The sequence below is a fragment of the Uloborus diversus genome, chromosome 4 (assembly GCF_026930045.1).
Source record: "Uloborus diversus isolate 005 chromosome 4, Udiv.v.3.1, whole genome shotgun sequence".
NCBI classification, from domain to species: Eukaryota; Metazoa; Arthropoda; class Arachnida; order Araneae; family Uloboridae; genus Uloborus; species Uloborus diversus.
Genome location: NC_072734.1, coordinates 130,994,744 through 131,019,145, shown reverse-complemented (window position 1 = coordinate 131,019,145; position 24,402 = coordinate 130,994,744). Strand labels below are relative to the sequence as shown.

At 31.2% G+C, this 24,402-nt stretch overlaps 1 protein-coding gene across 1 annotated transcript; it reads left to right on the top strand.

The window, feature by feature from the left end:
- The first annotated feature begins 199 nt into the window (after window positions 1-199).
- LOC129220022 (syntaxin-6-like) lies at window positions 200-24,008 on the top strand. Its single transcript, XM_054854350.1, has 8 exons — window positions 200-457; window positions 4,383-4,549; window positions 5,146-5,240; window positions 6,567-6,614; window positions 11,721-11,822; window positions 13,464-13,570; window positions 16,690-16,784; window positions 22,105-24,008. Exons 1-8 carry the CDS (start codon window positions 423-425, stop codon window positions 22,179-22,181), a joined length of 726 nt encoding a protein of 241 aa, XP_054710325.1. The 5' UTR covers window positions 200-422; the 3' UTR covers window positions 22,182-24,008.
- Window positions 24,009-24,402: the final 394 nt, after the last annotated feature.

Here is a 24,402-nt window from a genome sequence, read left to right as displayed (position 1 = left end):
TTGCAATTTGATACAGTAAACCAGAACGAGTATGAGCTTTCAAAAATTTATAGCTTTTTATTGAACATTCAAAACAATTCAGTGCTTAGGAAACGAAGGTTTGGCATTCTAAATAACACTTAACAGTTAAGCCGTCTAAACTGTAACTGATTAGAGTTGGCTTTAAAGCTTTCATTGGTTGTTGACGGCTGTGGTGATGCGATGTAATGCATTCCGCTATGCTATGATGATGCGGTGATGTGGGTTGGATTGTATTATACGAAATGTAGTAAACAAATTTCGAAGTGCGCAGATGTTCAGAAATACTGCTCTTTATATCGTGAATCCTTGATATCTCTTCAAAGTTGGTTGTGTTAATGTAACATCTCTCTTTATCATAAGGGACATTGCTTGAAATATTGCATGGGCATAATAAAAAGGATATGACAGTTGAAGATCCTTTTTTCGTTGTAAAAAAGTAAGCTCAAAATACTATTTCAAAAATAACTTTTAATGAAGGATAGCGCCAAAAACGTTTCATAAAAAAATTCAGTTAAATCATACCACTGTAATGTATAACTCCATTGAAAATTGTTTTCTTATTGGAATTCCGGTAAAACATTCTTAAATTTGAGCTGAGCGATGTTTAAAAGCATCACTGATTTCTCATGTTTCGTCTAAATTCTAAATGCTTGAGTTAAAATTACTTGAATTCAGTATTTGAATTTGAATACAGTTTTATGTAAAATATTTGCATTGTCCATCTTACACAATTGAAAAATGAAAGTATATTTTGCATTACTACCGTGCTATGCCCAAAACTCGTACTTCGAGTGGAGTAAAACTCGACAACTCGGCTCTTTGTTGTCAGGAAGTGCTTTATAACATATTTTTCTTCCCGGCCAGTGGTGTGACAGAATGCTTGTTTGAGCAAGCTTTAAATTTTCAGCATCACTGTACATACATTGGAGTAAATTCAGTTTTATTTTTTGTATGAATTTGTTTCCCCAGTTTCTAATATCTTTATTAAATAAAAGTCATGTGCCACATGACCTTGCACCCATCATATAAACAGTTGCAATGACAATGAAGCTTCATTATCTTGCTTTGCTTGTTCAGTATCATATTTTTAGAGATTAAAAAAAAAATTAATTTGAATTTTGACATCATGAATTCAAATTATGTTTCTCGCAATCACGAGTGTGTGTATGTAGGCGTGTGTGTTTGTGTGTACGGGTTATGTGTGTGTAGGCATATGTGTTTGTCTGTGTGCAGGCATGAATGTGTGAGTAGTTGTGTGTATGCTTTCGTGTGTGTATGTGTGGGTGTCTGTATGTACGCATGTGTATGTGTGGGTAGGTGTATGTGTTTGTGTGTATGTGTAGGATATGGATGCAACCTGGAGACGGCTTTCGCTATAGGAGCAGCATTGTGAGAAGCCCGTCAACGGTGATGGTGCGGAGGGTGGCGGTGGGAAAAATCAAAGGAACGTCAAAAATAGTCAAGTGAGAACTATAAGCAATCGTGATTGCTCAAAAAACTTTGAGAATCAATTGATGATAAAATCTTGTCATTGCAACGTTCCTTGTTACTGTTATGTTATTGAAGAAAATAACCTACAATACATAATAGTTGGAAGTGTTATTTCCACATCATTTAAAAAAATCTTAATATAAATGCATATAAAGCAAGAAAAACAACGTTAAAAAAAGCACAAATTTGCCAATTACAGCAGACACGTGTTTCAGCGTTACAGGGAACACCTTGATGTCTTTTCATCCATAAGCTCATTACTTTTTGCATTGAAAAAAGTGTTCTCCGTAAGTATTATGAGAACTTGGACTTTGACCCAGGCCTGTTATTTCGCATATTTCCGGTTGAGGGGGGGGGCTCAATGGTTGAACCTCAATGGGAATTATATTGAAAAGCTGCGAAAACCATATCCACAACTTGTAAATAAGAGGGCATTTTGAAAAGAAAAATACACCGTACACCAGAAGAAAAGAAAAGTTTTAGCGATCAAGTTGGCAACACAGGTGTTCACCTTGAACCTTGAGCTTTCTCCTCAGGGTCATTTGGCATAGCAATGTTGATTCTGGTTGGAGTACATCGTGTTTAAATTGACTGTGCCAATTTAGAATTCTGCCAAATGCAAAGTGCACCCCGTCATACGTTTTCTTCATGCCAAAGGTTAGAAACCAGCGGATATTAACAAAGAAATTATTTCTGTTTATGGGGATTTTATGAGTCGACGAAATGTAACCAAATGGTGTCGTCATTTCTCTGAAGGTAGGACCAATGTTCATAACAAACAAAGAACAGGTCGGCCATCTGTGATCCCCGATGCCCTTCTTCAGAGAACGGAGGAAACAATTTGTGCAAATAGACAAAGTTGAAAGAATTACATCAGATCAGGCTGGAAGTGTCAATGACAACTCTGTAGGAAGTCATGATAGTCAAGCTAGGGTACAAGAAATTGTGTGCACGCTGAGCTCATAAAATGTTAACGGAAGAACACAAAAAGTAAAGGATGGGCTTTGCACTTGACTTCCTTACACGCTAAGCCGAAGCAGATGATGAGTTCCTTGATCACATTGTGACAGGTGATGAGACGTGGGTTTATCACCATACACCTGAATCCAAGCAACAATCAATGTAATGGCGACATTCAGGGCTGGATTTAGGGGAGGGCAGGTGGGGCTGCTGCCCCGGGACCTCCACAACAAAGGGGCCACCACAGTAAAATTTTTACAAAATATCCTAACTTTCACGGGTCAAAAATATCGGATATATACATATATATCAAAATATTCGGATATATATCAAAGTATCGGAAATTTTCGAAAATATGATGATCCTTTCAAACCCTGATTAGGGGCCTCCACTCCTTCAATGCCCCGGGGCCTCCACACTTCCAAATCCGGCCCTGGCGACATTCAAATTCACCAAAAGCCAAGAAATTCAAAACTTTGATTTCAGCGAAAAAAATCATGGCTTCTGTTTCTTAGGTCAGACAAGGCATTCTGGTCGAAGTGATGCCTCTCAGAATGACAATTAATGCTGCTGCATATTGCCAGATTTTGACATGTCTTTGAAGGGCAATTCAAAACAAATGCAGGGGAATGCTGAAAAATGGAGTCTACTTGCTTCATGACAGCATCGGCCTCACACAGGGCGCTAAACCAAAGCACTACTTAAACAATTCAAATAGAAAATATTTTACCATCCCCATACATTATGGAACTTGTGCCCAGCGACTTCCATTTATTCCTTTACCTGAAGTCACATCTGGTGGAAAATCGTTCTACGACAATGATGAGATTAAAGATGAAGTTGAAATCTGGTTCTGAGAACTAGCAGCAAACTTCTATGACTGTGTAACACAAAAGCTTGTGCCCCGACTTAACAAATGTTTGGATAACGGGGGTTATTACGACCAAAAATAATAAATAATCCAGTTAATAAAAAGTAACTGACGTTTTATAAATTAATTTTTTTTAGGGATGCGAGTCATTGTATTTTTTTTCGTAACAGTCTCATACATTGATTTCTCAAAGCCGATAGGAGGGGGAGTAAATTGCCTCCCCCTCCTACCACAAAATGACGGGCCTGCTTTGACCTCCAAAAAATTCCATTTATGTGCCTGTAGTAATGCCTTTATAAGCATTTTATTTTTTAAATTGAAAATAGAGATAATTTGATAAACACTTTGAACAAGAAGTATCCATGTAAAGAACATTTTTTTTTTCTCCTAATTTGCATATGAACATATCAATTCAATCTTTCTTTTAAAAATTATTTTTATTATAAAAGGCAAATATATTACAAGAAAAATCCTAAAATGAAATAATAAAACAAAATACAATGCTCTGCATTGTGGGAGAGAAGGATAAATCAAAATCAAAAATTGGAATGATAGTTTTACTTCTCCTTTTATCAATTTATTATATGAGGCAGTGAGAAGCAAAGGGATGCAAGTGGACATTTTCAAGTTTTGAGTAAAACGTGTTTAAAGATTAGCTCCTAGGTAGGCTTTCATTGAATTTTTTTTCTAAATCCTGCTGTATAGCAGCAACTACCAAGGCTACTAGAACCATCTCTTGCCCCAAGACAGAAGAGAGGTTCACCTACCTCCTACTCTGGTAAGCTCCAAATTTTTAATTTTGCCACTTACATCCCTTTGCTTCTGATTGCCTCATATGTTATTTTCATTAATAAATCTACAGTTTGTTGATGTAGCTATTTTTGTTCAATTCTGATGAGTGCAATTCTTGTAGTAATGACAAATTGCATATAAAAAAAAAATTCCTAATTTAAAAAAAATGTTTTAGCTTTTTTTTTTTTTTTTTTTTTTTTTTTTTTTTTTTTTTTTCAATGTTTACATTGACTTCTTCATTTTTAAGTGAGGTTGTGGAAGCTGTAAATAAAACCAAAGATTTGTATCAACGTTGGTGTGAACTCAAAGATTTGAACCTCATCAGCAAAGAAGAAATCGAATGGACTACAAATGAGCTAAAAAATAGTTTCAGAAGTATTGAATGGGACTTGGAAGACCTTGAAGAAACAATTTGTATCCTTTTTGAAATAATATAATAATTGAAATTTTTATCTTATTATTTAGTGATAAGTTTACAAAATTAATCTATAATCGAAAAGCTGACACCTATCGGAAACAGTACTTTGAAAAACAATGTTAAAGCAAATATTCATTATGAGGTCTAAACTGCTTTGAAAAACTCTGATTTTTTATTTTGTAGCCTTGCAAAGCTTTAAGATTCACTGTACTCCAATGTACTTCAAGCATTTTCTAACCTTAGAATTAAATTTAAAATTATAAAAAGAAATAATGTTTTTCCAAAATATTGCTGTTTAAACTATCTTCTTATGAATTTCTTGGTTGTAGAGAAACCTCATTTTGCTAAAACTAGGGTTTACAAATTATTGACTTTCTTCTATTGCATTCTTCAACCAAGATACTATTTAACACTACTAAAGAAAAAGGTTTGAAATATTACCCATGTAATCTATAAAAAGTACAACTGAATTCAAAAAATATTCTGTTGGCTCTAACGTTTAGAATCTTTTCCAAAAAATTAATTTATATTGTATGTTTCTTTATTGAATTTCTGTCTAAAACATTTGAAATATACCTTATCTATTATTCAGTTATTGTGGAAAAGAATCCGAAGAAATTTAAAATAGATTTTGGAGAAATAAATACCAGGAAAGCATTTATTGATAAAACAAAGGAGGAAGTACAGGTAGAAATAAAATCTTAGAGTGTAATCTTTAAATTAAAAAAAAAAGGAATAAGAAAATATTCAGAAAATAGATTGATTGCTTACTTTATAGTATTGTTATTATTTAAACACTTGTTTTATTTTTATTCAGTACACAATCTTTCATTACTGCATTGTTTCTTTGCTTTATTCTTTGTTGGTGGTTGGTTTTCTATCTGCATATCTTATTTCTTTATGCATGATATTATTTACTGCATTTTCTGTTCTATTAATATTATTTTCTGTTTCTTTTGTAGGGTGTAGTTTTTTGCTATATTTACTTTTACATCTTTTTTTCATTCTTCTTTGATCACTAAAATTGAAAAGAACTTGTTGTGTTTATATATAAAGGAGTGCCGCATCACAGGAGTAGCTCACTATTCTGAAGCTTTTTCTTAGAGGTACATAAATTAAAAATGAATTGTGTGTGGTAACATGTTGCATTTCTGTTACTGTGTTAACTAATATTAACTACCTGTTCATATACATTATACGAATAACCCGATTATGACATCCAGTTTCATCCTTGTTATGGAGTCTTCATTCTGGAACAATCGATAACTGAAATGGAGGCAGATGTCATCTCATTGAAGTCGAGATTACCTTCAAGCTGGTTCCTTTAATCATAACCAGGACGAAACTGCTGTTTCTGGTTGTCATAACCCGGCTGTCGGTATATTGCGTGTAGTTCTTCCTTGGCCCTGGCTTAAGGGGGGTAACTTACTGCTTCTTTACCATTCATGTGTCTTACATTGAATGTCTTTAAAGCAATAATATAGAGTTGTACACTTGTCAAATATAGTTTTTGATTTCTAAAATTTTCTTTTTTTGTTTGTGATCATTTTTCTTATTTTCAGAATGATTCAGAGAGATTTTATTTTTAAATTTAAGTGTTTATCCTGTTTCCATATGCGTATTGAATGTTAAAACATCTTGTTGTATACTAAATTTATGTAAAAAATATTTTAATTATTAAATTTTAAAGTTTAAAAAGTATAGATTTCTTTTGAAGAAGATCTGTGGTAGAAGAAGAGAACATAAAGTACTTTACTAGATTCTACATAAAGTTTATTCTATGAAAAAGAATATATAGTCAGTTAGCATTAATTTACAACAATTAGCAATAATTTTAAATATTTTTTTTATTTCAAAAATCAACTAAGGGGCATTCTTTTTTTAAGGTGCATAACTAGTTCAAAGGTACTCATTTTATTCTCTGTTTATACATTTTGTAAAATTTAACTTTATTTTATAAAAAAATCTTTTGCTTTAATACGTGTTATTGAGGTTTGGATTTTTCCCCCCTAGTTGATGAAAGACAAAATGTTTGAAACGAGAGAGAAAAAAGTGCGGCAGGTATGTAAAATTATAGAATTTTCTAATTATATGCCTCTGTGACTCGAATTAAGGAATATAATATTTTCTACAAAATGCATATTTTAAGGCAGTTTAATAGAATACATGGCCTTTTTTTACACTGCCTTTTCTTCTTTTTTTTTTTTTGCATTTTTGTCTTTTATTGTATTTTGAAGTGAGATAGTAGTACTGCCGTAGAAAGGTAAAGGGCACAAACTATCCCTTTTTTTTTTTTGCATTTCTGTCTTTTATTGTATTTTGAAGTGAGATAGATAGACTAGTACTGCCGTAGACAAGTAAAGGGCGCAAACTGCCTTTTTTTTTTTTGCATTTTTGTCACTCATTGTATGTTAGCTTTATTGTACAAGCTTGCTCTTTTGGTTTCCACTGAAAGAAAAAGTGTGAAAGAAGTCTAATTTCTACATTTCTTTATTGTTAATATTGGTTCCAAAATGTGTTTCTTTAAGTACAGTCGGATCCCGACTTACGCGAGGGATCTACTGATAGTACTATTACAGTGCAGTGCTTTATTATTATAACATACCGTACTGTTTTTAACCGACTTCAAAAAGGAGGCGGTTATCAATTCATACCGTATGTATGTTTTTTTTTTGTTTGTCCACTCATAGCGTCTCACCTAGTGAACCGATTTTGATGATTCTTTTTTTAATGGATAGGGGATGGCTCAACTTAGGTCCCATTACTTTGTTTGACCATATTTGTTCTTTAGAAAAAAAGTTATGGGCAAAAACAGTAAACTTTATGCAATTTCCCTATTAAATGATTTTGTAGCGAAGTTCGCACTTTTCATCCGTGGATAACGGTGGCTCAGTGGTAGAATTCTCGCCTCCCACACGAGCGGCCCGGGTTCAAATCCCGACTAGGACAAAGTGAATTTTACTAACATTTCGTTTCTACTTTTTCCCATATTTTCTCGAATCTTCTATTAATTTCTGTATCTTTCCAAGTCTGGAAAGTTCCAGCACTTTCTCAAGTCGTATATAAGGAGATGTAACGTTCATTCGTGGTTCTGACGAGTTGAGACTAACGAGTATTCGCTTCATTTGGCTTTCACATTGTCTTCGCTATCTTCATCTATGCGACAATAGGAAACTCATTGTTATAAAACTTTGGTGCCCTATAACAGTAACATTAATAGTAATTGTAATGATAATTTTGAATGAAGGCTTTTCTGAAGCAAGCATCAAATTTCTACAAGGGATATTTCGATAATGGGGAATCTTGCACTGTCGTCTCATTTTTGGCGTAAATAATTTTATTTTAGTAACCCTGCTGATTTATAGTAACCCTATGTGAATTATCAAAATCTTCCTTTCTTCAGTGCTATTGCTCCATAGTAGGGGTAAACCTAACCAGGAAGCGAGGTGATGCAGTGGTTAGGATCTGCTTAGCCTTCACAATGCTACCATTAGGTTTGACTCAACTACTCTGTAGTATTTTTATCCTTATCATCTATGCCGATAACAGATGATCGGGGCTAAGTAAGAAAATACAGGATTGCATCATGAGCAACTTAGATGCTGTGGAATGTAAATTAGTTAGGAACAACGTAATACTTAAATGGTTATAATTAAATTAACTACTCATGATTTCCAGAGAGGAACAAAGATAAGTTTTTAGTGCCAATCGCTTAAAGTTTAACGCGTGTCAATAGTTTTTTTTTTTAGTATGAAGCATTTTTAAGAAAAAAATGTGAAGTTTCGTGATGGTAACTTCTTATTATTTCTGAAATACCTACATTTACACTAAAAAGAATGAAATAAAAAAAATTTTGAAAAAAAAATAGAACCGACTTCAAAATTGCTCTAAAAAGTGAAAAATAATTTTATTCTTTGAACACCATCGATAATGCTTTTAAACATAATTTTTGAAGTTGGCGCAAAAACAATAGATAAAATCATTCACAGCCATAACTCAAATACAACTATAAATTTAACCAGGACCAGTTTCTTCACTATCACATACATTATGCATTGATGACAGCATATTTGAATAGCGATATAAATGTTTCGTTCGTAACTTTGGATGCGTTTCTGAAAAAAAAATATGAACGAAGCATGGTTACACTGGATTTTACGTTTTGTTTTTGCGCCAACTTCAAAAATTATGTTTAAAAGCATTATCAATGGTGTTTAAAGAATAAAATTATTTTTCACTTTTTAGAGCAATTTTGAAGTTGGTTCTATTTTTTTTTTTCAAAATTTTTTTTATTTTTTTTTTTTGTTGCTCTCTCCCATTGATCATTGATTTTATGCATCATAGCAGTATTTTATGTTGAATAAGGCAGCCTTTTTTTTAAATGAGATAAAAATTCAGCTTTTTAATGTAAGAAACTGTAATATATAGTTAAAATGGTCTAAAATAGTTTAAAAGGCTTTTAAAAATATCTAAATTGATTAGGTACGTGAATGAAACAATCATATACAAAGCACTTTTCCACAACACTAAATTTCGACTTACGCAAGGAGTCTTGGAATGCATCAATAAGTTATTTTTATCACTTAAAAATTTTAAATGATTTATGCAGAGCAATCTGATCGTCATTCTAATGTATTTTAAAATACAGTAGCTTTGCATTTACTTTTATAACATTTGCATCTATGGTGACACCCGTCTTTCAGGGTCTCTATAATCTACATTACAAGGGCAGATTCCAGTTTCATACTGTTTGCATTTGACTTAAACACTATTCTGCGAGCTTCATATTGAAACTAAGGTTAGGGCTCATACCGATTGCCTTCTCTTGACTTTTAATTGTATGTATGAAAGATTTACTTCTACCTAAGGGCGTACTACCTTTGACCCACTTTCTTGTTATTTAAGCGTATCAAGAATCTTTACCTTTTTTTAATATTGTCGCAAACTTTGGCTTTTTGTTTCCATCTTCAAACTTTAGAGAAAACAACAAGCCTAGGTGCCACAATATTTCATCACCTTTCATATTTAGAATAAACAAATGAAAAGTGAGGAGGAGTGATAAATACACGCTAACAATACTATGTTTATAATGCGGTGTGTGGGAACTTGCGAAGTCAGTGATGCAAAAGGGATGAGAGTACATTCATGAAGTCAATGTTTATTAGTCAATAACAAAGCCGAAACTTAGCAACACGATTCCTTTTCGAATGTTTTCATATTGAGAGCGAGTTCGCTTTAACTCTAAAATTCCTCACTCCTGAAAAACTCGCTTTATAGCCATTTCAGGTAAGTGGAATCGCGTTGTGACGGGAGTCGACTATCTTAAAAGCTCATTTCTGCAGATACTGCCATTTTCCTACCCACAGCAGGGTAGGCATTTTCCCTATTTCTTCCTTTGTTTCTTTCCCTATTTTGTTTAAAAAGAAATTCGGCATTAATGCAGTCAATGTTTGATTTTATGAACATTCATAATTTTATGGAGAACTTTCTTGGTCCAAAAAATCTTTTATTGAAAGAACCACAAAATTTTGCCGCAAAAAAAATAATAAGATTTTAAGAAAAAAAATTATGATTTTCAATTGTTCATAAAATTGAGTGTCAATTATATAATTATTTAGAATCTCCATTTTTCTTTTTCCGCTGAAAGTTTTTTGTATTGATACGAGTTCATAGAATATATAAAAATCTAAACAATTAATATTGAGAAAATATATTTAATTATACATGAGTTTTATTCTCTAAAGTGATAAAACATGATTGCATAACATTTATAAAATCAGACTTTTTTCTTTTAATTTGCTTGGATACGTACTGATTAATTGCAAACCTGTTTTGCAGGCTTTTATTTTAGTTATTTATTGCAAAGGATTGCGAAAATTAAACATTTTACTTTAGCACCATTGATAATAAAATGGAAGAATGTTTAGTACCAACAAAATATAGGTACCAAAATATAAGTACCCAAAAGTTAAGCGGCATTGATTTGCATGATTTGATTTAAATATGATTTTAATCATGAGTTACAGTAAACACCCACTTTTCCACGGAATTGGGTGGCAGAAATGTCGTGAATAATAAAAATTGTGCATAAAACCACAAATAGGCTAAAATAAGAGACAAATAAGGTGAAAATGGTCCTTTTTCAAAAACTTGGCTGTATTGATGCATAATACTTTCGACAAACAGTGAAAATATAAGCAATTGTTTTGTAATTTTGTGCAACAGAACTTAACATCTATAAGTGTATGTATGATGAAGAAGTCATGAAAATAAATAAGTATATATATAAATATATACAGTGCTGGTAAAAAATATTGCATCACCTTCGCATTTTCACAAGAATGGGATTATGTGAGAAGTTTTGGTCGACCAATTAACAATGAATGTATGTGAAATTCTGCAAAACAAACATTTAACAGCAGGAATCTGAAAATTGTTTACGTATATTGGGACTGTTTCCGGGCTAAGGCAAACTGCTGACCCCATGCTCATTTTTCCATTTCTGAACCTGCGTGTGAGTTTAGAGAAAAAAAATTACTTAGCCCCATGTCAATTTATGGCAGGATAAAGGTTTTTAAATTGTTATTTACCAGTTTTGCCCAAAGGTGCCATGGCATGGAGCAGAATCCTCCTGGAAAATGACGTTTGGAACTGAAGTAAATTGATCCCGGATAGTAGGAAGCAATTTCTCCTCCAAAATGCCAATATATACCTGAGCGTTTATTGTTCCTTGCACGAAGTGAAGCCCACCAACTCCTTGATCAGAAATACATCCCCAAATCATCTGGGATACAGGATGCTTGAATGTGTGTTAAATGCTGTTGGGATGATATTCCTCTCCTTTGCGACGCGGGTGATGCAATCTTTTTTTATCACCACTGTATATATATATATAATGCAAATAAATAAAACAAAAATAGCTGAGTTTAAATTTAATGCAGCCATTGGCATTTGCTTTTGCTGCAAAAATACATGTTCCTGACTGTTGATTAACTCACAGATAGTCGGGAGTTTACTGTATATCACTTCATTTTTATTTATTCATTTTTTTAAATCTTAGATTCAAATTATATTCGAAAAATCCTCTTGAAAAATCAAACTCTAACTAGCTCTAATTTCATATGCATTTTGAAAACATGTATTAATTTATTTTTTGAAATGAAATAGGGTCTTCTTGGAACTGGATATGCCAAATACACTCGTTTAGAAAATGAAATTGAAAGCCCTACACAGAGCAATTTCATTCAGGATACCCAACAAGCACAAAAGGTGAAATTTTCTTTGTTTCAATGTAGCCTATATTGATTGTCTTTATCTACAATTGGTTCTCTATTTCACGATGCTCTTTTTAACGACAACTTTTCACAGTACCAGATGCTCCACTGTAGTTTTTGAAGCATTCTATTTAAGGATGCATTCTACTTAAGGACAATTTTTTGTGGTCCCTTAAAAGTCGTTAAATAAGAGAACCAACTGTACTGTAAAAGAAATAAGAATATTTTAAAATGTGTTCTGGTGTGCTGTTCAGTGCTTATATCAAAATACTAAATTTATGTTCAAAACAAAAAGTATAGTGTTTTTTCATATTGGTTTCAGAAGCTGTATTCTCAACTTGATCATTTTGAAGTTCAGATTTGAGCATTCAATGAAATATCTAAATTGATCACTGACCATGTCAGAATTTGGATTTTAAACTAAATGATTAAAATTGTTTTTCAAAAGAATCATTGTTTTTATTTTTAAATGTGGATTCTCTAGTTTTGTTTCCCACATATATATTTGGTACTCAAGAATTTAATCGATACAAATATTAGTTCTATTTCTGATGCTGTGGTGTAAGTGAAAGATTTTGTAATCTGAATTGGTTAAAATAAATGTATGCAAACAGTGTTTTTTGGGGGGGAGGGGGGTTACCCTGCCTCTAAAACCCTTTTTTTGGGGGGGGGTGGTTACCCCTTTTTTTTCGTAAAAATAATGACACTTTAATGTAAATTAGTAACATCTTCCGAAGCCTAAGCAGACCTCATACAATAGAAATAAAATTTTCGCAGCAATTAATATTAGATGAGAGAAATCTAAAAGTTTTCTTTAAAAAATTTAATTACTGCTTTAAAAGTGATATAGATTTATTTTCACTAGCTGTTCACTGATGACAGTGTGAGAATCACTGGTCTAGAAAATATTTCATTGAATATGTTCCTCATAAAAGTTATTTTATATCTGATAGATATGTAGTAAAGTGTGTGAATTTCAACAAGTTTGATAAGTATAAAAGCTTCTCCCAAACCTGAAAAATTGCTGTATTTTTTTAAAAACGTAATTCTGATTCCCCCCCCCCCAAAAAAAAAAGCTTATTTTAGTAATTACACCAAAATGTTTCTTTTTAGATCTTTGCTAATAATAAAGCTGAAAGTCTCTCTGTCTGGTTCGGAGGATGTCTGGATCTCTGTGACTCGCCTATTGCCTAGACCGTTTGAGTGATTTTCATGAAATTTGGCACAAAGTTAGTATGTAGCATGGGGGTGTGCACTTCGAAGCGATTTTTCGAAAATTCGATGTGGTTCTTTTTATATTCAAATTTTAATAACAAAATTATCATAAGATGGACGAGTAAATTACGAAATTATCATAACGTGGAACCGTAACATGGGCACAAGCCAATTGGCGAGATACGGAATCATCATAACGTGGAACCGTAACATGGGTATAATCCAGTTGGCAAGAAAATTCACCATACATTATTTGTAGATATAACAGGCGAAACAAGACCTTTTAATTTTTCTATTATGGTCAAAGCTGTGTGGGTACCACTAGTTCATAATGAATGTCAACATGGTGCTTTAAAACATGCGTAGGGAGGAACATTCAACTAGTTTTTCGTATATTTATGTACTATTATTATTTTTGCAGTTGATATTAGATTCTCAAGAAGAGCAAATTGAAAGAGTTGGAACAACCGTTAGTACCTTGAAGTCCATGAGTCGACAGATAGGAAGTGAATTAGATGAACAGTCAGTGTAAGTGATGAAATTTTGTATAATTATTCATCTGTGTTTTTTTTTTTGAGGTTTGTTGGATCAAAAGAAAGAGCTAAAAATTGCCACACTAGATCACAATGTAGTTAAAATTCAAAATAAAAAAGGTCAAAGAAGAAAATTTTTAAATGTTTCCAAAAGTTTTAAAAAGTATTTTCCAGAAACTATCAAAGATAAAAAATCCATGCTTTGACCAGGAAAATATATTATTGACAAAAAATATTCTGTGAGCCAGGATTTAAGCTGAGTTTAAAACTTCTTTAGCAAAACAGCGAAAGTTAGAAAAAAAAGTTTAGCAAAATGCTAAAATATCGACATTTAATGAAGCCCAAAATTTCATTTATTAGGAGGTCAGGTTGCAAATTAAGACTCAGTACTGAATGTTGATCTTAATAGTAATTGAAACATTTTCTGAGCTAAGAATTGTAATACAGTAGAAGACCGTTACAACCCATACCTTGGGACCAGAGCTTTTGCGTTATACAGGTTTTGGCATTATATAAGTCATTTCACAAATTTTGAAACTAATATTCAGAATATATATATATATTAGCACTTCAGAATTAGTTCTATCTGCAATGAGTATTAAAACACTAATTATACAATGAATCATTCTCAAATAAATATGCTTTACAATTAAAAGAAAGTGAATTATCCTGCACTTCTGCCAGCTTCATAGTTTGCATAACAGCTACCATCTGATATTTTCTCTTTACTGTGAATATTAATTTTCATTTAAAAGTTTTGAATTAAGGTGGAAAGATGAAAAACTGTTTCAAACTTTAATTTTCCTAACAATTTTTATGTTAGCAAGGCAAAACAAAGGGATTTTTTAAACTTAAAAATCTATTGTTTACTTCTGAAAAGTTGAGCGGTTTATAGAGAATTGTGTTATATAGGTCAGCGTTATAAAGGTATTCTACTGTATGATTAATTTGAGTATCACTGTTCTTGTTTAATAATCTCTTGGATCATGCTTCATGCATCTTTTTTTTTTTTTAATTCTTTATTTCTGTATTCTTTAATTTGAGCAAAAAAGCAAAAACGCCTTGTTTTATTTTCATAATTTAAATAGATTTTTCGCATTTTGCGAAAAATGCGACCAAAGCGGAAACCCTGCTGTGGGCTCTGCTTAATTGAGTAATAGATAAACGGATACCCCGCTCATACGAATAAAACCTCCCGGAACAATATTTCTCCATAGACGCAATGCTAATATTCCTCGCTTAAATGAATAATTTCCCCCTGATATCTAAATAATATTGAACAGCTTTCGCAAATATCTTTACTGAGAAAAAGTTGGAATAAATTAAAAATAAGTTTGCTAACGACATGCGAGAAAAATAACATTAACATTCCATCAAAACATGTCCACTATTCTATCTAACTTTGTTTGTCATTGCCATTCCAAAAAAAAAATAGTTAACACAGTCAATTATTAAAATAAATAGCACAAAGAAATATACATACAGTAAAATCCTTCTAATGCGGACACTAACGAGACCAATTTTTTTTTGTCCGCAATAGAGAGGTGCCCGCAGGACTGGGGTTTAATAATGCTATTTGCATTGAAACTGGGGAATTAAAAACTGTCCGCCTTTGAGGGGTGTCCGTTAGGAGGGGTTTTACTGTATTTCGGAGGCTATTAAGCTGATAAATATAAAAGTAAAACACGGCAGCCGAGGAAGGAAGGAAAGGTGTTTAAATAGTGTTACCAAAGGACCTTGAGCAGGTAATTCGCCATTGTGGACTTTTTCAAAAATAAAGTACTAAAAAAAAGTGCCAAAACAATGATTTTATAACTCAAATTATAAGTTACATTTTTATAGTTTTCATACATACTTCATAATACATATACTCAATTATTATACTATTTTGTTTACTTTTTACCAAAATTTTTACTAATAACAATAATTACTTCCATTACATAGCTATTGAAGGCAAATGTTGTCAATTTGGAAAGGTAAAGAAAATGTCCCCACTTAATTGAATATTTCTTGGAACCAATATTCGATTAAGTGGGGCTGGCAGTACATAAATTTTCCCAGATATAAACAAGTAACGATATTAAAGCATGAAAGTTCAAGGACAGAAAAATATACATTCAAAAAGCGAATATGCCTCAATATGAGCAGTGGCTCAGTAAATTCCTCAATGCAGTTGAGTGATAAATTATTTGTAAAGACAATTTCATTTCATCGTGTAAGGAAGTAAAAGGTGCATGCTCTTATGTCGTCTAAAGAATTTTTCAGTAATCCGAGGTGGGGCAAGCCCCAATTACCTTAGATTTTTGAGACTCTACTGTTATAAAGAAAAAAAATATCTTTAATAAAACATTTACTATAATTGTTTTAAAACTTTAATAATAATTAATAACTATGATCTAAAGTGTTACTAATAGTAGATTTCATTGAAGTATATTATTGCTTAAAAACTGAAATCAAAATTAATGTACTTCAGTGTCTTGTATAACAGTTGGCTGTTGCTTCAATTTTGTTGAAAAGCATGATTTTGGATACTACAGAGGACGCCGGTTAATTGAATCAGTGGTTCATTGAGTCAAGTGCTTTAATGAATCAAATCATCAAAAACAGATCAAAATCCAGCTTTATTGAATTAGCGGCTTTATAGAATCATCCGCTTTATGGAATCAAAACTGTTTAGGACAAACGTGATTCATATAAGCAGCAGCCACTGTAGTTTTTAACTTTTTCCTTTGATGCTTTGAACATATGTTTTATTCTTTGACTTGTACGTAATATGATACCTGATTTATATTAATTTTAAGTGGTTAATTACTATTATCTTGAGGTTAGGCAAAAAAATAATGCACAATAAGTACCAGCAAAGGCTTAAAAGAGGGAAAAACAGATGATGTTGACGTTTTTTGTTTTTGTCTATAGTTTAAGCTAGAAATATTATTAAAAAAAAAGTTTATTTGTAATTGTTTCAAAACTTTAATAATAATTAATAACTATCATTTAAACTCTCAATCCTAATGAATTTCATTGAAACATATTATTTCTTAAGTAAAAATAAAGTGAGTGAGCTTTTCTTGTAGCAATATTTACATGCATAAAATGTTTCTTTTTTTCCAAAAGAATGCTGGATGACTTAGGGTATGAAATGGAAGTCACGGAATCGAAAATGGATGCCACAGTCTCCAAGATAGCAAAGGCATTGCATATGACTAGTGGTAAAACTTGTTTTACCTTTCTGTTTTGTCCTTCAGTTGAAATGTATTTGCCTTTTATGTATAATTCATTTGAGTTGAATGAAATTTAAATCTGATATTTAGATGAGGTTGCTTAAAGTATTCAACTAACCATTTTTATTTATAAGTAATTTATCTTTTAGACCAAATCATTTCTTTATGTATTCCGTTCAGGGCCGGATTTAGGGGAGGGCAGGCAGGGCTACTGCCCCGGAGCCTCCACAACAAAGGGGCCCCAAAATAAAATTTTTACAAAATATCCTAACTTTCACGGGTCAGCAAATTTTACGTTTTTTCTCCCCTATAAATTATAGTAACAATAATGTAAAAAAATAAATAGCAATAACTTCAGGATGAATTTACTATTAAAGTGCTGATCGAAAATATCGGATGTATACATATATATCAAAATATTCGGATATATATCAAAGTATCGGATATTTTCCAAAATGTGATCTTTTCAAACCCTGATTAGGGGCCTCCACACTTTCAAATCCGGCCCTGATTCCGTTCTCAGTGGGAAAGCAATATGAAGCTCACAGATGGTATTTTCCACTTTGCTAACTGAAAAGCAATTTTACTATCCATTTCTATTTCACTATTTGTTAAGCCATTCTACAATTCATGAAAGTGATTACAAAATTTTATGAACTGTATGTATTGGTCACTAGACTTTTTTTTTAAATTTTCAAGGCTAAACTAAGGAAACATTTTCCTTCTTTTATGACAGTTGGCTTGCCAGTAAATTTCTGAATTAAACAAAATCAATGTTAGGATACAGAAAATTTTGCGCTCACACAAAACATCTGTGCTCCAATATCTGCCCTCCGGGATTTCAAAATGTACATGTATTGGCACTTCCCGATAGTATTTTTTTTTTTTTTGCAGTTTTTAGTTGAATATTTTTGTTTTCTAAAAAAGTATGATTAAAAAATACTCATTCATTTATACTGTCATATTGCATTTAATAATGTTTCTTTTTATCTGTGCATCAAAATAAATCATTGATAAGCTTGCCACATTGTTATGTCTACTTAACGAATGGTTATCTATTTTGTTTTGAAAACAAATTCAGGGTTCGTACGCCCTTGAAAAACCTTGAAAAGTGCTTGAAAAAAAAAGTTTCATTTTCAAGTGCTTGAAAACCTTGAAAAAGTTTCTTAGTGCTTAAATTCTCTCAAAAATCAACGAATTGTGCTTAGAAGTTTTAAAAAAGTATTTCACCAATGCAATTTTCTGAACATGTGTTCAGTATGCAACATCGCGAAAAATTGCTTCCGTGTTTGGGATTTCAATCCTTTTGCATCTTGTAAATATTTTGATGTTTTTTACAACCGAAAGATATTTTGACATATGGTACCTTAGATTAGTTTATTTTTTGTTTAATTTCATTAATTAACAAAGAAATTAATTTGGAAACCATGACAACATTGAACTTACTCGGGTTTCGCGGAAAATTGCTCTTGTGTTTGAAATTTCAATCTTTTTGCATCCTGCAAATATTTAAATATTTTGGCTAATCAAATGTTAGTTTCGCATATGCTACCTTAGATTAGTATATTTTTTGTTTAATTTTAATAAAAAAACAAATTTATTTCATGGGAAACATGCCACGTCGAACGAGCTCAGACTTTGCGAAAAATTGCTTCTCGTGTTTGAAATTTCAATCTTTTTGCATCTTGCAAATATTTAAATATATTCACTAATCGGATGTAATTTTCATATTTGCTACCGTAGATTAGCATATTTTATGTTTAATTTCAGTAAAATATAAGTTTATTTTATGGGAAACATGACAACATTAAACTTAATTCGCGAAAATTTGCTTCCCTTGTTTGAGATTTCAATCCCTTTGCATTTTGTAAATATTTTTATGTTTTTGGCAATTAGTAGTTATTTTGACACTGCTACATCAGATTAGCTTATTTTATTTTTTATTTTAATAACTAAAGAGTTAAAGAATTTATTACCTTGGTCTTGTTTAAATATTTTCTTATTTATTTTTGCAATTTTGAATGATTATCTTTACCTAATTTTTGGTCATATCAGATTTTTAAAAAAAAATTTAAATTTCAGCAGTTGAGCACCTAACAAATTAACTTAAAGTTTGTATTTTAAATATAAAGTTGATTTATATAATTTTATTTATAAGTACATCATTTTTTTATGTCTGCTAAAATAAATAAGGTGTATAACAGGGGTGGTTGTGTTATGATTATTCACATGAAATCCAGTAGTGCTCGTTTTTATGCTTTTACCTCCCTATATCTCCAATTTTCCCCTTTTCCTCAAATGTTCAAAATTACTACTTTATTAAGGTTGTGGGTACTTGGAGCTTACTGAAAGAGGTTTTAATCAGCAAAGGGGTAGATAGCTTAAGGAGGGTCATTCATCTTCATTTGGATCTAATAAATTGACCAGTACCAGCCTAGCTAGGCCCAGTGCCTGCTGCTGGTTATCAACAGGCACTGGGCATGGTATTTCTATGCAGAATATTTTGACTTAATAAACTATTTTATGAATTGTATGCATAGCAAAAGTTATTGTTGTACATATGTATATTCAAGTAACAGGGTCTTAGTTTTAAAAATTATTCCCCCCCCCCCCCCTTGCCCCATTTTGCTCTTTGAAACTTTCAGGTAATTTTTTTATGAACTCACAAATTACAATTACACCTGAATATTATTGCCTTTCTAAATTTAAATTCTAATTTCAACAATAACCCTTTTTTTTCCCAAAATAAAACTACTTTTGTCATAATATATGTCAACTTCTTGTGAATCTTTTCAATTTCGAAATATGGCTCTATAAATCTGAACTTGCACATTTATTGTCTATTGCAAGTTTATCAATGAAAGCTGAATAGGCTCAAGTTTACATTCAGAGTATTTATCACTGCTTAAGCTGCTTTTATATATTTTGAGGTGTAGAGACTGGACTGTGGACTTTCATCAACTTATCTTACTTCCTAATTTTTAAATTTACTCGAGGACAGTTGAAATGCCTTATTGGCTGAACAGCTAATAAATACATACGAATAATTGATTTGCATACTTATAAATGATTTGCAAACCTAATATTTTTAGAACTTAATAGTGCAAACTGAAATAACTTTCTGGTTAGTGTTTTTGTCCTAACCGCCCTCATATTGTAATAAACCACTTTATAGCTATTGGAAATAAATGTTGAAACCGGGGGGGGGGGGGGGAGTGACTTCAAAAACTCCTCTCTGGCAATGCCATTGAACTTGGGTATTTTAGTTTCTTCCCATAAAAGTTAAAAGCACTTATGAAAGGTTTTTTTTTTAAAGTATTAATTTGCTGATTCTAGAAAATATACAAACCTCTGACTGCTGCAATCTTTGAAAAACCTCAAAATTAAACCTCTTGGTATCTGCTTCTCTTTATGACCAAACTTTTCAAACATTTTCAGAAAAACTTTCAACGCAGTAGATCTTTCATCAAAGCGTCTCTCGTTGTAGAAAAAGCAATTTTGTTTCCCTATACTTTTTTGTATTATTGCCTTATTTCTATGTGTTTGTAGTAAATGAAATCTGCATGCAATATTTTTAGTACAAATTTATGATATTGCCTTGAAAACAAAATTTTTTACCTTGAAAAGTGCTTGAATTTTTTTCTGCCTAAAGGGTATGAACCCTGCAAATGGATGGTAGACAAAAAAAAAAGATACTGACCTAACCTCTTTTTTTGCCATGCATATTTTAATGCACAGGCTCTATGAAGTCACAGCTGTCTATTGAAGTACCTTTTTATTGCTTGTAAAATTTGAGCTTTTCTTGTAAAATCACGTTTTTACCATTTAGAGATTGAATTTTAAGAAATATTTAGTAAAGTTTTTGTTATGCTTATGTTTATTCATTAATTGCACAAATATAATCATCAAGTCGCCTTTATTTCCTCTCTGTTAAGCTTTCAATAAATTTTATGTACCCAGTAATACTTTATTAAAGTACCAAAATAAATACATAAATAACTCAACTGTAATAAATAAATTACACTATAGTTTTATCTGAATCTTGTTTCAAACCTTTCAGTCAGACAGAGACTTTTATTCGGTTAGTGCTTGAGAATATCTGAATGGTAGTGTTGCACATTTTTTTCCTAAGCAGAACCTTAACTGCAAGTTTTTGCTAGTAATTTTTGTCATTGAAAGAAAATTCCTGCTAATCCTGTCTGACTGATGAGATATTTTTTCTCTCATTGGAACATTTCTTCAGTGTTTCATATAAATATATTATACTTTCCTTAAATAATTTTAGTGCTCTAGCTGTAGTACATAATATTTTTTGTAGTTTAGAAAATACTTAAATTTAATGAAATAGATGAAAGAAACAAAGGAATTCAACACACACTCACATCAGTCAAACGTGAAGAATTTCCCATGAATTTAATCTGTAATTTAAAAATTTAAACAAACTTTCATACCCAAACAAAATGTATGATATTTTCACATGTTTATTCTTGAATATGTACTCAGATCTTAATAAAACAAGTTATAGCACAATTCTCTCCCTTTGGAAAAGCTCTTGACACAGTTAAGAATTTATAAAATGCTTTTTGTATCAGAAGTCTTATAAATCCTGAATTAACAGAGAAAAATCACTTATTTAAAAAACTAAAGTAAACATATAACCTGTTGAAAAACATGTTAATTAGAGAAGTTATGAGTTCATTACACTTATGTACCATTGACCAAATGCTTTGAGCAGTGCTGTTTTTTTTTTTTTTTTTTTTCAATGGAAAATCGATATGTGTAGTGCTTTGAAAAGTGCTGATAAAAATTAAGGATTTTAAAATTTCATTGAATAATGATAGTACTAGAATGTAAATCCATTTCTAATTTTTTTAAAAACTAAATAATTAAATTCATTTACATATAGTGATCTAGATTTTTTTTTAAAACTATACATGTTTGAATTTCATAATTTTTTTAATGCAATAGTTGCAAAGAATTTTTCTAACTCATAACTTCTATAAAATGTATTAAATATTATTGCATTATCTTATTTACTTTTTCATTAAATGAAAAACTACTGCAATTTTTATTGTAAATGTAATTTACAATGTCTTCATAATCTTGATTCCAATTGTAATTTTAAAAATAACTCGAAAACAAAAGAAGTTAAGTAATTAAGAAAATTTATTGAAATTAATTTTTCTAATGTAAACATTCTTGTTTCTCTTACTATTTCGTCTTTACAAGATTTAACTGCACTATGATTGCATATTTTTTTTAATGTGATGTTTCCTTGAGATGCAAATATTTTTATTTCTGCTTACAGATAGGAGACAGTGGACAGCTATCGGGATCTTACTACTAATCATGTTCATAGTGATACTTCTATTTTTTATTTTGTAAAGAACATTCCATCCCTATTTTACCTTTAGAAGCAGTGGCACATCCAAGGGACATTATTGAAATGCTTCAAAGAAATATTTATTTGTTTTCTAAAGCAAGTTTAATGCAAAAAATTATTTATGAGCAATACCAAAAAAATTATCAGAACATGTGTTTAAGCAAATTTTTATTGTTAAAAATGTATGCTAAATTTCTATACGTTTTTTTTTTTTTTTTTTTTTGAAAATGTTTCTGTGTGTTTTTGGAAAACACAACAAAGCTAAGGTTAGTCTTTTTGAAGGCATTATTAACATCATAAGATCAATTTTTTATTCAAACATTAATAATAGTAATAATTGTAGGTCATTGTACTGAAACTTGAAAAGTTGGAGAAAATAATAACCCAATATAAATTAAATTCTGTGCACAACAATTAAGTGTTGTTTAACAATTAAAGCAACATTATTTTTGACAGGAACATAATTTTAATTGTAAAAAATCCTCCCCAGCCCCAAATGTAATTCATGTGAAGAGTTGAAATGCTTTCTTAGATTAAAATTCTTATGTTTTTCATTCACTACTTTTTGACTGACTTTCTGATTTCTGACTGCTGATTCAATTGTATATTTAATTGTTATTCCAAGCGATACCCATCAGTGGCGACGATTCGGGGTGAGCTCCCCCCCCCCCCTTCACTTTTTATGATTAATTTGTTCAATTTTCAAAGGAACCAAAACTAGAAATTATAAAAAAAGCAAAAATGACAATTTTCAGAAGACAGTGATTTGTTTTACTTTGTATATTTGTTCATGAAACATTATTTAGCACAAGCAATACCCTTTAGTTCATTGTTTAGATATTAGTAAATCAATTGTTTTACTTAAACAAGCCAAACTTGTTTAATGAAATCATTACCAAGTGTTTGTGACAACTCAAAATACTTCGGGATAGATAATGTAAGTCTAATTCATGTCAAAGTCTTTCTTCTGGGAAAGTTATTGTGTACATACATAATTAATCAAAATCTTAAGAAAAACGAAGTTAAATTGTTAGATTTACATCAACTTCCACATCTGCTCTCAAAACCAGCCCTAACAAAATTTTGTACTCCCCTCCCCCCCTTTTTTTCTTTTTCATTTTTTGCTGCCGCTGAAACCCCACAGATTTTAGGGGGTTTTTTGCCCCCCCCCCCCACCCACTTGTAAGCCCCAATCGTCGCCACTGATGCCAATTGTATTTGCACAGCAATCTTTTTCTGGAATTACTTTCCATATACAACTTCAATTTCTTTTTCTTTGAGTGTGAGAGTTAAAGAGATAAACATTTTTTAATTTTCTGTAGCAATTAGTGTGTTTGTAATATAATGTGTTTGAATGTACAGTTAAAATGAGTTCATTTTTGAAGTCTAACACCATTTAATGTACTTAATACTTTTACTGTTTGTAATAGTTTGTGGTAATTTGCATTATGTGTTTTCTTAGGAAATTCCTTGGGTTAAGTTTTAACCATCGTAGCAGCTTGTTAATTGGTGAAGAAAATCCACAGAAAACCCTTGGTGTGCCATTGTTTAGTAACAAGATGTACATAATGATTATGCCATCCATACCGTGTATAGGATGTTTGCCATAAATAGATTTTTTAATATTTAACTTTTAGTGATCTATGTATATGTGTACACAGAGTTTATGAAATATTTTGTTCCGACCATTGAGATTAAAGCAGCTATTCGTTGTATCAAAGTCTTTATTTTCTGCTGAGCAGTTGATGTCGTATGTGTACAGTAAAGTAAAAGTTTGAATTTTTAGAAAATATGAATTATTCATTGAGACTTAAATAAATGAGTTTTATCTGCTAAATCAGAGTTTCCTGCTTTCTGACTTGCTTTTATTATAAACTCTTCACTCTTATTTCTAAACAAAGTTTATGGAAAATAATACATACTTTTAAATCATGGAATACTTTAAAAGACTGCTTTGTTGTTTATTTATTTTCTGATTTCACTTTTCAAAAATTTAAATTATTTTGCTTTTAAATTGTAACTGTGCTAACAAATAACTTCTTACAAAGACAGTCTAAGAATAGAACCATGGGCACCTTGAATTTAAATATTTGGGAGAAGGAAAATTCTCTATTCACTGAATGAAAGTTTAAGTTTTACTGAATGATAAAATACGAGCATCACAAGAGCCTACATCTAAGGAGGAACTATATTATTGGTGTGAGAAAAAAAACCCCTTAGTTC

Bases quoted from the DNA above. Each gene is read 5' to 3' on its own strand.
- LOC129220022 (XM_054854350.1), top strand. From the start codon at position 423: ATGACAGTTGAAGATCCTTTTTTCGTTGTAAAAAA. The intron at 11,823-13,463 runs GTGAAATTTTCT...TTATTTTTGCAG, and splicing joins ATACCCAACAAGCACAAAAG to TTGATATTAGATTCTCAAGA. The intron at 13,571-16,689 runs GTAAGTGATGAA...TTTTTCCAAAAG, and splicing joins GAATTAGATGAACAGTCAGT to AATGCTGGATGACTTAGGGT.